Source organism: Podarcis vaucheri (genome assembly GCF_965113315.1).
Source record: "Podarcis vaucheri genome assembly, chromosome: 14".
In the NCBI taxonomy this organism is placed as follows: domain Eukaryota; kingdom Metazoa; phylum Chordata; class Lepidosauria; order Squamata; family Lacertidae; genus Podarcis; species Podarcis vaucheri.
Genome location: NC_138752.1, coordinates 713,417 through 728,713, shown reverse-complemented (window position 1 = coordinate 728,713; position 15,297 = coordinate 713,417). Strand labels below are relative to the sequence as shown.

The window sequence follows — 15,297 nt, the reverse complement described above, 5'->3', positions numbered from 1 at the left end:
TGGAGATTGAAGAGGAGGGGGAGAACCATGTATGCCACATCAAGCTCCTTGGAAAAAAAGGTGAGTAAAATAAAAAGGAGTAAGTTGTATTAAGCTTTTACCTTTGGTTTTGTTTAAACACCACAGTATTTGATTGATGGCTTGTTTTATTGATTGTCCTGCAAATTACCTTTTGACCACCTATGGTGAATAGTGGTCTGTTAGGGCTGGAAATAGAGTACATAGGATGACTGCCTATTTTTTAAATATAATTTAAAAAGGACAACATAATTAATCTGCAGAATAAATATACACCTCCTGCTTTGCAACTCCAAGAACAGCCCTCATAGTCTCCCAAACTCAAGGACAGAGAACTAGGGACAGCATAGGTAAAGGTAAAGGACCCCTGACAGTTAAGTCCAGTTGCGAACGACTCTGGGCTCATCTCGCTTTACTGGCTGAGGGAGCCGGTGTGTGTCCACAGACAGTTTTTCTGGGTCATGTGGCCAGCATGACTAAGCCGCTTCTGGCAAAACCAGAGCAGCACACGGAAATGCCGTTTGCCTTCCCACCAGAGCAGTACCTATTTATTTATTTGCACTTTGACGTGCTTTCAAACTCCTAGGTTGGCAGGAGCTGGGACTGAGCAACGGGAGCTCACCCTGTCATGGGGATTTGAACCACCGACCTTCTGATTGGCAAGCCCTAGGCTGAGTGGTTTAGACCAACTTACTAGCAAATAGTCATTCTTGATTTCCACGGCTTCCCCTTGGAGAATCCTTATTCTCTCATGGTGAACAAGGTTTAGTGGGCTAGGATGGGGGTCCAGGACTATCACAATCTTCAGCACTGCGTCAACAGCCACCTGGTTTGCTTCGACAGAAAAGTGGATATTGTCTTGGGAATTCCTGCTCCCATTGTGCTGGTAAAGAACCTCTCCTGCCAGCAGGTCCCTCTGGGTGAAAGAGGACACTTGCTGCCCACCTCGAAGCATCATGCCCCATCTGGGTGGGGCTACTATGCGGAAGAGAATGTCTTCATCAGTCCTGACATCCATGTTGGTCTCCAAGCTGAGGATGGAGGAGTCAATGGTCCCTTGGTTGCCTTGGTGGATGACTAAGCCTGTGGAGCTGCTGATTTTGAGGTAAGGGTCTGAAGCCTGCACTTCCAAGAGAGCCGCCACCTGATGCAGGCCATCAGAAACCTGGAACTGGATCCATCCCCTGTCAGCTCCAGAGTGGACAAAGAGGATTTTCTTCTTCCTTAGGTCATCCTGAGTGAAACGATAGATTTGCCGGCTTCTGTTCTCGACAGCGATGATGCTACCAAAAAGAATGTCCTTCCTTACTAACACTATCTGGGTATCTGAGAAGCCTGAATCCTTGTCAAAGAAGGCAATATCATCAGTGGTCATCAAGCGCTGCCCGTGCCGCACCACATTAAAGACCTTGTTGACCAACTGGAATGGAGGGTGGTTGTTCACAGGCTGAATAGAGACCCTGAAAACGCCTCTCACATCCTCAGCCTCGAAGTCAGAGCTTCCCTCTTCCTGCTTGATGGCCACAAATGGAATGTCGTCTTCCAGGGTCTCTGAATGATCATGCTGGTAAACAAGGCGGCCTTGGAGGATGTCTTCATTGGTGAATTTTGTTATCACCTCCTTGCTGGCCGGCACATGCTCAAGTGTCCTCCAGATCAGCTTCCCATGGGTCGGGCCATCTACTACCTCATACACGTAGTTCATGCTGTTCGCACTCTTGACGAATAGGTGGTCCTTGGAGATGACAGCCTGCCCTCCTTCCAAAACAGACAGAAGGACATTGGTCAGGATAGGGGCATCCAGGTCCCCCCCAACCTGTATCCTGTAAGTATATATGGGGGAGTATTGCTCTCCAGCTGTGACACGGAATTGGAAAGTGTCTTCAGTCTCCTTTGAATCTCGGATGGTTGCGCTGTAGCTGAGCTGATGGCTTTGCAAATCATCTTGTGTGAAACCGAAGCCTTCAGTCAGCCTTGTGCCACGAAGCTCGAGGTTCCCCTTTTTGGGTGGCTGAATTATGACATAGTGGAAAGGCTCTGAGCTAGAGCTCAGCTCCTCTAAGGCTGCCTCCAAATCAGCAGAGGTGATGTTCCTCTCTTTCTTATTCATCATCTGGAGGGGGATCATGGTCTTCATCCTGATGGTGGCCCTCTTGATCCTAATGAGGAAGGTGTTGTTTCTCAGTGTCTTCTGACCCACTTGGACCACAAACTGTAGCTTCTCAATTGTATCTTCTGCGTGATGATCTTCGTCTGTGCTGAAATATTGGATGCGCCCTTGCTCAACATCCTGCTGATAGAAAGACTCCACCCTCTTCCATTCTCCACCCAGGCTCCCTTGCTTTTGGATCTCACCGTACTGAAGGGGCACAGTCAGGCGATACAAGATGGGCACTTTTTCCTGTATTGCATTGGTCTCTACAGAAAGGTTGGCCAGGGTGATAGGAACCGCACCCCCTTGCGAGACAAAGAGGCCTGTGTTGTTGCGTACCTGGATGTCTGGCTCTACAGCAACCACCCTTAAGGTAGCCACTGGGCTCATCACCATACCATCATTAACTTGGACAATGAGGGTTGATGTGGGCCCATTTTGGTGGACATAGACCACATGACCGGCTTCCAAGTCCCTGCAGGAAAACTCCTCAATTGGGACTCCAGGGTGGAAGTCATATTCTATGTAGCCTTCTTCCATTCTCTTCCCACCAAGCAGTTGGAATCGTAAGCTGTCACAGGGGGTATCATCATCAAGTGCACGGAGAATGTCTGGGTTGAGATGCTTGCGCGTGTGCTCCAGAATGACCATGCGATCTCCCTGTGGAAAGACCACTTCAGGGGGATCATTGGCTGGACTTATCTTTATGGGTAGCAGATAGATCTGGCCTTGCTGTAGACACTCTGGGATCCCTTTCCTGGCAGTGACAGTTACCTCCAGCAGCAACTGATCCATTGGTCTCTCAGAGCCGTCATGAACGTACTTCACTTTTCGATTGATGATGTCCAACAGAGTGAATTTCCTTCTGCCTCTGGTCCGGGAGATTCCTAACTCCAATTGCCCATGCCTTGGGTCCATGTTGATGCTGAAAACCACCTGAGACTGCCTGATGTTAGCGCTGTTCAGGTCAATGGTTGGCTGGGTGTGTCGCCACTCCAGAAAAGCCATACCTCCTTCAGCAACAACCAAAGGACTGACATGCAGCAATTTGGTGAAGTTAGCAAAGACTGGGGGGAGGCTGGCATCAGGGCGACATGGTTCCATAACAGGGCCATGCCAATGGTCAGGAGCAGAACTTGTGGGGGCCTCATCCTGCTCATATGCGTCATCATAGTCAGAGTACTGCTCCAGTTTCCTGCAGCCGGCTGTTATGTCCCTTGTGATGAGAGCATCTTGCAAACTCCTCTTCTCCTCATTTATCCTCAGGTCCTCCAGACAGCCCACAAAGGAGGTGTTAGAGAAGCTGTTTCCAGACATAAAACCCAGCCCACGCTCTCTCATTCTCTGGGCAGCCTTCTCATTCAGACCTCCCAGGAAGAGTGGCCCTTGAAGATCGAGGAGACTGTGGATACCCTTGTTGGAGGTCTGTGAGGCATAGTAGTCAACAAGGATCTCAAACTTCCGGACATCCATGAAGACCTTGACGTAGTGTTCCTCCTCATTGCTGAGGTAAACGTTGTTGTGGAGCACCACAACACCATTGCCCTTCTCCACCACCCCTCTCAAGCGCCCGTCAAAGATCTCCAGGTAGAAGAAGTCATTCTCAAGTCCTGACTGATAGATCAGAGGGGCTTGCTTGATGCTTGTGGTTATTACAAACTCAATGGTCCCTTCATTCCTTGCACTCCAGCCGGGGAGCGCAATATAAGAGTTTGGTCCCAGAAAGCCAAGGGGATCATTGGGCCCAGCAGAGAACTCTACACTGCACCCCTCTCGGATGCTGTGGAATCTCTTGGTGCCACTGTTAGAAGCCAGTGCGGACAGGACATCACGATCGTTGAACATCACCATGTGGAGGCAGCCCCTGAAGGGCACACTCACTCCAATGAGATACGGCAGTTCCAGGCTCCCTGTTCCTCCCACATAGAGGCCATAATTGATGTCCAGCTCCTCCAGGGGTCTTGGAATTTCCACAGAGGTATTGAAAAGGCCATCCACAATCAGGGTCATCCACCCATCGGCCATCAACAGATCAACATCGTGGATGATGAGGTTACTGAGATGTGGTCCTGCTGGGGACTTGAGAGTCAGTTCTTCAGAGCCCAGGTCCATTCTGGCCTACAAAAGGAGAAGGCAAATCAGAATCATTAGAATCATTTGTTCATTAGAACTTTCTGAATGTTCAGTGTGCCTTATGTTTGTTATCTCAGTGCAGTAACTCTTTTGACAACTCTGTAAACTAGGCTAGTGTCACAATCTCAATGCTGCAAATTGAGTGAGAGTTTATGCCAGGCCATGTGAGGAATTCATTTGTTTTAAAATTGGCCTTTGTGATCTAAGGAACTTCTTGTGTGGATGCTGGCTGCAGAGGGAACTTCTTTGGCCCAGAACTGGAAGACACTACAGGACTTAAACCTCTCAAGAATATGTGGAATCTGGCCATGGAAAAGAAAGCAACTCACAAATTACCTGTTTCTAAAGGATCAGGAACATTTCTAAGCTGTTTGGTGGGATTCCATTTCCTATGTGTCAAATTAGATACAGTACATAAAAATGTTCTTCTCCCACCAAAGTACGAACTCTGGCTTTGTGCTGTTCTCCTGTGTTATGTTTTGTAACCTTGATTATGTTTTTTTGTTTTGTTTGTAATTTTGATGTTACGTTAATTAAAACCTTTAAAAAGTCCTTCTGCTCTCTATCAAAAGTTTGTTTCAAATGCCCAGTTTCTGAGTCCTCTCCAGTCCAGTCTTTAACTGAGACCCTTTTATGCTTCCAATGACATCATTGCAAGTATGGCAGAGTTCAAATACCTTCCCTCAGAGCCCACCTGCAAGCCTCTGAACACCTGCCACATGCTACCTTCCCATTTACAGTGGTACCTTGGGTTAAGAACTTAATTCGTTCTGAAGGTCTGTTCTTAACCTGAAACTGTTCTTAACCTGAAGCACCACTTTAGCTAATGGGGCCTCCTGGTGCCACTGCACGATTTCTGTTCTCATCCTGAAGCAAAGTTCTTAACCTGAGATACTATTCTGGGTTAGCGGAGTCTGTAACCTGAAGCGTCTGTAACCTGAAGTGTCTGTAACCCGAGGTACCACTGTATTTACCTAGCAGAAGAGACAGCAGGGTGGCCCTGCAGGAAGCCTCTCTGTAAGGCTTCCTTACCTTTCCTGGCATGCAGAGCAACAGCTTCCCAAGCCACAGGAGCCCTGGGAAATTCTGGGGAGCCTGGGGTTGCCTTTTGAGCTGAGTTGGGAGGCAGAGGAAACCATAAATCCCCTGCAGGAAATTGTGCTTCTGAAGTGAATGACTTTCAGCTATGGATGAAAGAAGCCTTCTCTGCCACCACCTACCCCCTCCTCCTTTTTGAGATCATGGGGTTGTTATTTTTCTGGCTTGAAAATGGAGGATATTGGCAGGAAGGCTGAGAGCACTCCCAGACCATCGCTAGTTTCAGGTGGGATTCAATCACATGCTGGCAAATTCAGGTTTCACAATTATAAGTTGATTGGAAGATCTTGCCCAACAAAAACCCACTTCCTCAAAAAATTAGACATTCTGGAAAGTGTGGGACAAGACTTGGCTTTGATGAAAGGTCATCTAACCTCCCTGGAAAAAAACTAGAATGAATGTTCATTAAATAATCAATGCAAACAAATGAGGACGATTGCTCAATAAATGGGGTCATCTGGAAGCACCCCTGGTATCAGGATTGATTGATTGATTTGTTTGATTTCTATGCCACCCTTCCACCCAGGAGGAAATGGAGCTGGACACAAAACCCCAGGGAGCTGCGCCTGCTCATAATGGGCAGGAAGTGAGGCTCCCCAAACTGGGAAAATTCATGTTCTGACCAAATCCACTCACATCACTAGCAACAGCTGCACAATCATTCAATAAAAACTGTTGTGTGTAAAAGCTGCAGGCGAACATCTCGCTGACCTGTAGAATGCCAGCCCGGAGCTCCAACAGTAGATAGTCCTTCTGTCCTGCAGCCAGGAAGAGGAGTCCATTCTGCTGCCGGGTGTAGAACTGCAGATGAAGCTGGATGGTGCTGCAGGAGCTCGCCAAGGGCATCTCTACATAGCCGTCCCCAAAGAAGGACACTGAAAGAGAGATGTTCTGCCGTCAACTCTCCTGGCCTGCAATCTTCCAATCTTCCTGCACGGCACTATGAACCTGGTGCCATTTCATATATTAGTAGGAGAACCACAGGCCTAGCCTGTGACTTTCATGGCCATGTTCTACTGGGAATATGTGAAACATTTGCCATAAAGTATCAGTCTCTATGCTAGACTAGGGGTGGGCAACCTGTTTTCTCTCTTGGGGGTCAGGTTCCCTGGGGGGTAATCTGGCAGGATGCCCACATGGGGCCAAAGCTAGTGGGGGCAGGGCCAGAGTCAGAAGTGGGTGAAGCCTCTCTCTCTCTCTCTCTCTCTCTCTCTCTCTCTCTCTTTCCTACCCCTTCTGAATGCCGGTTGGTGGAGACCGAAGGAGGGGTGGGTGCTCCATGCTCAGATCCTGCTTGTAATTTTCCCATAGGCAACTGTGAGAAAAGGACGCTGAACTGGATGAGCTATTGGTCTGATCCAGCAGATGCTCTTCTTAATGTTATGATTATGATCATGATTATTTATTAAATTTGTCTACTGCCCTTCATCTGAAGATCTCAGGGCACTTCACATCAAAAAAAGAAAGAAAAAGAAAGAAAAAAACCCGCAAAGTACATAATAAAAACAAGAACAAAACTAAACAATAATGGAGGTGCAGGATTCGGAAGTGGCGAGGCGGTCCCAGGACTCCTTGCCTGGGAGAAGCGGGAAGGAAAGTGGTCCTCCGCTGCCCACGCCCTCCTTGCGCAGAAAGAGGGGGGGATGCAGACTGGGTGTCAAGAAGCTGCTTTGCTGGGGAAAGTTTAGGAACCGCCCACTCATGGATTCTGCCAGCGATTGAGTTAGCCACGGGAGAGTGGCGCTCCGGACAGATAAAGTTTATTTTGGCAGCAAAGCCAAGGCTTTGCTGCCAAGTAGGGACATATTTGCCTGCTTGCTCTCGAGCAACCCCTTGGAAACATCACATTTCCGAACCATCTTCAGAGGCAGCCCTATGTATAACGCATTGCAGTAATCTAACCTTGAGGTTACCAGAGCATAGACAACAGGAGTTAGGCTCTCCCTGTCCAGATAGGGGCATAGATGGGCCACCAGCCAAAGCTGCAGGAAGGCACTTGGTGCCGCTGAGGCCACCCGAGACTCGAGCAACAGCAATGGATCCAGGAGGACCCCCAAGCTACATAGCCTCTCCTTCAGAGTGTGACCTCATCAAGAGCAGTCAGCCTCCCATTCCTCCACTCTTGGGAACTGCTGATTAACGGTGCCACAGTCACTGCTTGCCTGGGCTGTGTGCCCCTTACCTGGCCTGCTCCACCATGCCTCGCCCTATCCTGAACCACTGTGATTGCCCCCCCTGCCCAGCTCCTCTCTACCCACACATTTCCTATGCCCTTTTATTTAAAACAACAAAAAACACTAAATTATAACACCCATAGATTAAAAGTTATTTTAAAACCATTTTGTGAGAATAGGGCCTGCCTCGAACATCACAAAGAGAATGGATGTGCCACGTAAAAGCTGGCAGTGGAAAATTTCAGAACCTGAAATTGGTTGTGAAACAGGCACATGTTCCTCCGGTAGAAAAGAGGAAGGAAACAAGTTTAAGACCTTGCGATTCCTAAAAAGGCAATGAGTTAAAATGGACAGTACATTGTATTAGAAATATGTTATTTTGTAACAGGAAGATTGTAAGCCAAGCCTCCGAAGGAGGGGCGGCAGTTAGGGCTTAAAACCTTCAGGCGCTGCTTGAACGGGGCTCTTCGGTCACACGGGGATGTGATGGGAGCCCGCCTTTGCAAACGCGATCCAATAAATATACTTGGTTAACCAAGCTAAAGGTCTCAGTCCGTTTTTCCACGTTTAAGATATTCTCACAATTGTGGCGCCCAACAACGTGGGGCCCCTTACCGTCCAGCAGGGGAGTCGGTGGAGACGAAGGGCTTGAGGCGCCTTTCCTTGATTTCAGGGAAGTCCGTCCTCTCCACCTGACCCGCCGTGGGCGAAAGGGGCTAGACGAGACCCACAGGAAAGTAGTGATCGGTAGGATCTCCGCCGTTTGAAAAAAAACGGGCAGGAGAACTTGCAGGGACGCCTGCCTGTCCACTACCTGACGGAGGACTGGACTGACCGACGGGGTGAGTAGAAGGGAAGAAGCAAAAGGGGGATTGGAAAACTGGGAGGGGGACAGAACTCCCTGGTGAAAGAGAAGTCCAAACGGACGCGTGAGAGTGGACCGGATTCCTGGTAGTCCGGCGGGAGGATTAGCTTGCGGTTCCGTCCTCCCGCGAGGGAAACGGCCAGGCGATTCCGCGTGTTTGTGTGTGTGATTGGGGAGTATTTTTGTGACGATGGGGAAGGGACAGAGTAAGTCCGCCCGCAAAGGACGGGAATCTGAAAGAGAGGCGGCAAATGACGCCGGAAAAAGAAAACGTATAGACCCCAATTCACCCCTGGGACAACTTCTACAACAGTGGTCCCAGGAAAAATTACAAAAATATATTCGGAACCTGGTTAAAATCACCATGATAAGGTTCTGCCGGGATCTGTGGCCTGGTTATCCGATTGGCCCAGATGGGGGCTATCGTTGGAACCCGGAGGGGGAAGTGGATAAATATTGGATGAACCAGTTAAGAGTCTATTTACAGAACAAAAGCAAGAAGGTGGAGAATGACTATTTGGAGGTTTTTATCATGTACAGTTCATAGGATCTGACCCCCCCCCCTGGGTTCCGGCAGTATCCCCTCTCGGTCGACTCGGACTTGGAGGACTTGGTCCCTCCGGGGCGACGCCCGGGTCCTACCCCAACACCGGAACCAGGACCACAGTTGGGGTCGGGCACGGAAGCCTCCGGAACCCAACCCAGTGCTCCGGAGATTGAGAAGGGGTCAGAATCCGAAAAGGAGTCCCCTCCCCCTTATTCTCTGGACCACGGACGTCTGAAAAAGGAACTAGAAAACCTGAATAAGGATCTACAAAACTTGCCCATGGATCGTACCCATGGGTCAGGTGGACGGAAGCGTCCGCCGACAACGCAGGGAGGGACACCCATAGCTGCAGTTTGGCCATCTCCCGCCAGTTCTCCCGGAGTGAATAATTACCCTTTGAGGGAGGTCCCGGGAGGGGTAAATGATGGAGGAGCAGCCGTAATGGTTCACGTAGTAAGCCCCTTGAAGCCTAGTGAACTGCGGGAGCTGAAGAAAACCCTACCCAAATTACATGAGAACAGCCAGGAGGTGGCGGAACAATTAGAGTTGTGGATGGGACCACACACCCACACGTATACGGAATTAATGTATATATTGGGGTACCTGTTCACTCCGGAAGAAAGACAAATGATCCGCACAGCGGCCATTAGGGCATGGGATGCAAGACACCAAGGGGCGGCGGGGGCCGTAGCGGGAGACGCAAAATTTCCTCTGGCAGAACCTGCATGGGACATAAACGTTCAGGCTGATCGAACTAGGATGAATGATTTAAAAGACATGATATTGGAGGGCATACGTAAGGCGGTCCCTCAGACAAGAAACCTTACAAAAGCCTTTGAGGTCTGCCAGACGAAAGATGAATCGCCCGGGGATTTCGCGGGTCGTATACGGGAACACCTGATCAAATATTCAGGAATCCAACCGGATACTGAAGCTTTTACCAACCTCCTGCGCATGCAATTTGTAACAAAGTCCTGGCCGGACATCCAGAAGAAACTACAAAAATTGGAATGGCAGGACGCCACCATGACCGAACTGGTCAGGGCGGCACAGCAAGTGTTCGTTAATAGAGAAACGGCGAAAAACAAACAGAAATGTCAGATGATGGTGTCAGCCTTTCAGGCAGCGGCAAATAAACAAACGCCGCAAGGGAACCAGGGAAGGGGGGTTCTCCCCTTTTCAGGAAGAAGGGGACAAAGGGGAGGGAGGCTGGGTCAGAGGACAGGAGACCGTCTGACTTGTTTTCGGTGTGGAAAGATGGGACATTTTGCCAGGGAATGCAGAGCCCCTCAGCCGATGGGACTGAACACAGGGAAGGAAGAACGGGACCGGATGGTCTCGGGCGACCCAGATCCCACCGAAGGACTCTACACATTGTTTGACTAGGGGTCCTCCGACTCTCCTTTAGGGGCCCGAGGAGAGCCACTGGTGAACATATTGGTGGGCCCCCACAAGCAACCCTTGACGTTCTTGGTAGACTCAGGAGCCACTCGGTCGTCAGTCTATCAGGAAATCAAGGGAATAAGAAAAACGGGGAGAACTCTATGAGTGGTGGGGGTGAGCGGGTCTCCAAACGAGGTAGACATACTAGAAACCACCACCCTGAGTAGGGGAAATCAGACGATACAGGGAAATCTCCTGTACGCCCCCATGTCAGGAGTCAACTTGTTAGGAAGAGACCTGATGGTAGGTTTGGGGTTCCAATTATTTGATCTCCAAGGAGAGATCCCAATGTACACCCTACGTAGGGAGGATGAGGAACAAATATTACCTGAGGTATGGGCCGATGGGGAAACAGTGGGAAAAATGGACATCAGCCCGATAAAAATCCAGGTTCAACCCGGAATAGTCAAATTATGGACCCCTCAATACCCCATGAATAAAAAGGGGCGGGAGGGACTGAACCCTGTGGTGCAGAAATTAAGAGACCAGGGACTGTTGGAACCCACGATGTCACCATTTAACTCACCCATCCTTGCGGTACCCAAGAAGGATGGGACTTATAGGATGGTACAGGATTTACGAAACATAAATAACATCGTGGTTCCCCGCTTTCCCGTGGTCCCGGACCCCTACACGATTTTGAGCCAGGTCTCGCCAAGTTCAAAATGGTATACAGTAATAGACCTGAAAGATGCATTTTGGGCTTGCCCTTTGGCGGAGGAGAGTAGGGCCTTGTTTGCCTTTGAATGGGAGGACCCTGGAACCGGACGAAAACAGCAATTTCGGTGGACGGTCCTCCCCCAGGGATATACCGAGTCCCCCTTGTTGTTCGGGCAAGCCCTAGGTGAAAAGTTGGTAGGATTCCTCCCGGCCCAAGGGAATTCCCTGACCCAATATGTGGATGACCTCTTGCTGTCGGGAGAAAAGAGGGATAAGGTCAGGATGGACTCAATTAAGCTGTTGAACGCCCTCGGGAGCTGGGGACTGAAAGTGTCAAAGGAAAAATTGCAATTTGTAGAAGAAAAAGTGAAATATTTGGGACACTGGTTGGAAAAAGGAACTCGGAGGCTGGACCCTGATCGTGTGAAAGGGATCCTAGAATTAAAAGCCCCGACCACAAAAACGGATGTAAGGCGAATGATTGGACTATTAGGATATTGTAGGCTGTGGATAGATCAATACGCCAAGGTGGTGCGGTTTCTGCATGAAAAGACACTTGGGGAAAGGGAAAAGGTGACCTGGGAAGAAAATGATGAGAGAAAATGGGAAAAAAATAAAAGAACTGCTGACACAAGCCCCGGTGTTAGCACTGCCAAACCTAAAACTGGTGTTCCACCTTTATGTGACAATAGCTCCACAAGTAGCAATTGGGGTCTTGGCCCAGAAAAGAGGGGGGCGGTTTCAGCCGGTGGCATTCCTAAGTAAAACACTGGAACCTGTGATTAGGTCCTGGCCGACCTGCATTCAGGCTGTGGCGGCCGCTGCTTTATTAGTGGTGGAAAGCAGGAAACTAACATTTGGGGCCCCAATAATAGTGCACAGTCCCCACCAAATTTCCTCCATTCTCACAAACGTGGCAGCTACCTGGATGACGGAGGGACGTTTGGTGACCTACGAAACAATTCTTAGGACTAGCCAAGACATTGTGATAGGGACGGATAGAAATTTAAACCCTGCCGAATTCCTTGCGGGCGCCCGGAAAGAGTGGGAGGGGGACGAACACGATTGCAGAGAATCTATAGAAATAGTCTCAAAAGTAAGGGAGGACTTGGAGGAGACGCCGCTGGAAAGAGGAGAAAGATGGTATACAGATGGGTCAAGTTATGTGAGAGAAGGTAAAAGGAGATCTGGGTATGCGGTTGTGACTGAGGAGGGCGAACTCATAGTTGCGGCAGCATTGCCAGGGACGTGGTCAGCTCAAAAGTGTGAAATCATGGCTCTCATGCGGGCTCTTGAAGAAGCACAGGGATTAGAGGTAACAATTTGGACGGACTCCCGGTATGCTTGGGGGGTGGTTCACACGTTTGGAAGAATGTGGAGAGATCGGGGATATATAAAAGCAAACGGAAAGGAAATAGATCATTGGAAACTAGTGGACCGCCTTCTTAAAGCCTTAATGGTCCCCTTGCGGATCGCTGTAGTACACATCCCGGGACACGGTAAGGGAAGGAGTCCCGAGGAGGAGGGAAACCGGTGGGCGGACAAACGGGCGAAAGAGGCTGCAGAGGAAGGGGAATTGGAAGCAGGAGTTAAGGAACTGGCTCTAAGGATCCCCGTGGTCGAAGAACCAGTAAAAGGAGGTGTCTTTACGAAAGAAGAAGAGGAACGCCTGCAAAAATTGGGATGTACGCGCGGGGGGACTGGAGAATGGAGAACAGTCGAAGGGCAACTGGTGGTGAATAAAAACACAATGAGAGGAATATTGGAGAAAATCCATGAAAGTAGCCATGGAGGAACTGAGGCCATGATTAACACCGCCAAGGCCCTATATTGGAGTCCAGACATATGGGCGATGGCGCATGGGGTGGCTTGGAAATGTCTGCTATGTCAAAAGGTGAATAAAACAAGGGCAAAGCAACGGGAAAAAGGGGGTCGCCCCCTAGCTGTTTGGCCCTTTCAGCGGGTCCAAATAGATTTCACAGAGTTGCCAGAGAAGGGAGGGATGAAATATCTGCTGGTACTGAAAGATCACCTTACGGGCTGGGTGGAGGCGTTCCCCAGTCGAAGGGCAACTGCCCAAGTAGTCACTAAGATCATCCTGGAACACATCATTCCCAGATATGGAATGATGGAGGCAATAGATTCTGACAGGGGAACCCATTTCACCCAACAGGTGCTTCAGGAAGTAATGCGGGCTTTGGGGGTAAGATGGGACCTACACACCCCTTGGCACCCCGAGAGTAGTGGAAAAGTGGAGAGGGCAAACGGGGAAATTAAGAAACATTTGACAAAGCTGTATTTGGAAAATGGGCTACCTTGGACTAAAAACCTCCCTCTGGCCCTTATGAGAATTCGAACAACCCCGAGAAAAGACACAGGGGTCTCCCCATTCGAGATGTTAATGGGAAAGCCCTATTTAGCCTGCTTGGGAAATCCCATTCCAGAGTTCCGAGACATGTTTTTGAGGAAATACTTGAAGACACTGTCCCAGTCTTTATTGTCTCTTCACAGACGAGGTCTTCTGGCGCAGAGACCACCTCTCCTTGGAAGCCAACATCCCCACCAGCCTGGAGACTGGGTGCTCATAAAAACCTGGCGGACTGAGAAGCTAACCCCGGCTTGGGAGGGACCGTATCAAGTTCTGCTGACAACTGAATCGGCAGTGCGGACCCGAGAGCACGGGTGGACACATTATCACCGGGTTAAGAAGGCGCCACAGGATTGGACCGCTCGGGTCGACCCTAGCAACCCGCTAAAAATCACGATCCGACGAACCTAGGTAAGGGGGGATGAGCTCGAGGAGGAGAAGGATGGACTGGCCAAAAATGACCTGGATACTTTTGCTGTGGGCCACGGCTGCAATCGCGGACGAACAGGCCTGCACGGACTGCATCCAAACTACCAAAACTGGGACTGTTGTCACACGGACATTGATGTATTATAATGTTGCTCCGGAATGTGAAGAAAAAAAACTAGGACCCTGTGTCCATAACCAAACCCAATATTTCAGGTGCAGAACTAAGAAAAACAAGACCGAGTGTTATGAGCCCCTAGCGGTAGGGCCCATTACATCCAGTATATATGTGTATGGGTATAAGGGAGGGACGGCAAACAAGGCTGGAGAAAGAGCACACATGTTTACCCTGGCACAACAAAGGCGAGGGTATATAGCCCACAACGTCACTAGGGGTGCAGATAAGGTACATGTTTGTTTTGATGCATGCACTGCCATCACAAAGGGGAGGGGCTGAATTTTAAGGAATTGTTCGGCTCATGGTTCCCAAAATTACCAGGGTTGCAAGCCATCGTAGCCCTAATTGGATTAATAGCCGCAGGATGTGTATTGATCCCTTGTGTGTTACCTATCTTTGTTAGAACAATCAACAACTCCCTCTCCCTGTTAGCGCAGCGGAATGTAGCAACCCCGATGATGGAAATGAGGTATGAACCTGTGCCTACAGACGAGGAGGAAGGGAACAATCTGGAATTATTGTGTGAGTTCGAGGCAAGCATAGAAAAGAGGGGGGATTGTGAGAATAGGGCCTGCCTCGAACATCACAAAGAGAATGGATGTGCCACGTAAAAGCTGGCAGTGGAAAATTTCAGAACCTGAAATTGGTTGTGAAACAGGCACATGTTCCTCCGGTAGAAAAGAGGAAGGAAACAAGTTTAAGACCTTGCGATTCCTAAAAAGGCAATGAGTTAAAATGGACAGTACATTGTATTAGAAATATGTTATTTTGTAACAGGAAGATTGTAAGCCAAGCCTCCGAAGGAGGGGCGGCAGTTAGGGCTTAAAACCTTCAGGCGCTGCTTGAACGGGGCTCTTCGGTCACACGGGGATGTGATGGGAGCCCGCCTTTGCAAACGCGATCCAATAAATATACTTGGTTAACCAAGCTAAAGGTCTCAGTCCGTTTTTCCACGTTTAAGATATTCTCACAATTTTAAACAGCAAGGGCAGTAAAACCAATAACAGAGCCCCCAACAGGAACCCCTAGACACTGCTCCAACCCAAGAGTTTGTTCCAGCTTTCTGTAGCTGGGGTGAGACCAGGGCCCCCCTCCCAGGCCAGATGGAAAAAGCCTTCCAAACAGGGAGCAGGATCTCCAGCACCAGCAGCTGATGTTCCTTTGCCTCCCCAGGGGCCTCTTTGTAGCTGGAGTCAGTTTTTAAAATGTACCTCTAGAACCACACCCAATTTTGC

The 15,297-nt window shown here is 49.4% G+C and overlaps 1 protein-coding gene across 1 annotated transcript in view; it reads right to left on the bottom strand.

Moving 5' to 3' along the window:
* Positions 1 to 15,297, bottom strand: part of CSPG4 (chondroitin sulfate proteoglycan 4) — a 110,086-nt gene that overhangs the window by 21,301 nt on the left and 73,488 nt on the right. The window contains exons 2-3 of the mRNA XM_082198000.1: positions 6,113 to 6,276; positions 713 to 4,288 (exon numbers count right to left, since the gene is read on the bottom strand). Coding sequence (XP_082054126.1) covers positions 713 to 4,288; positions 6,113 to 6,276 — 3,740 coding nt within the window. The remainder of the gene's footprint in view (positions 1 to 712; positions 4,289 to 6,112; positions 6,277 to 15,297) is intronic.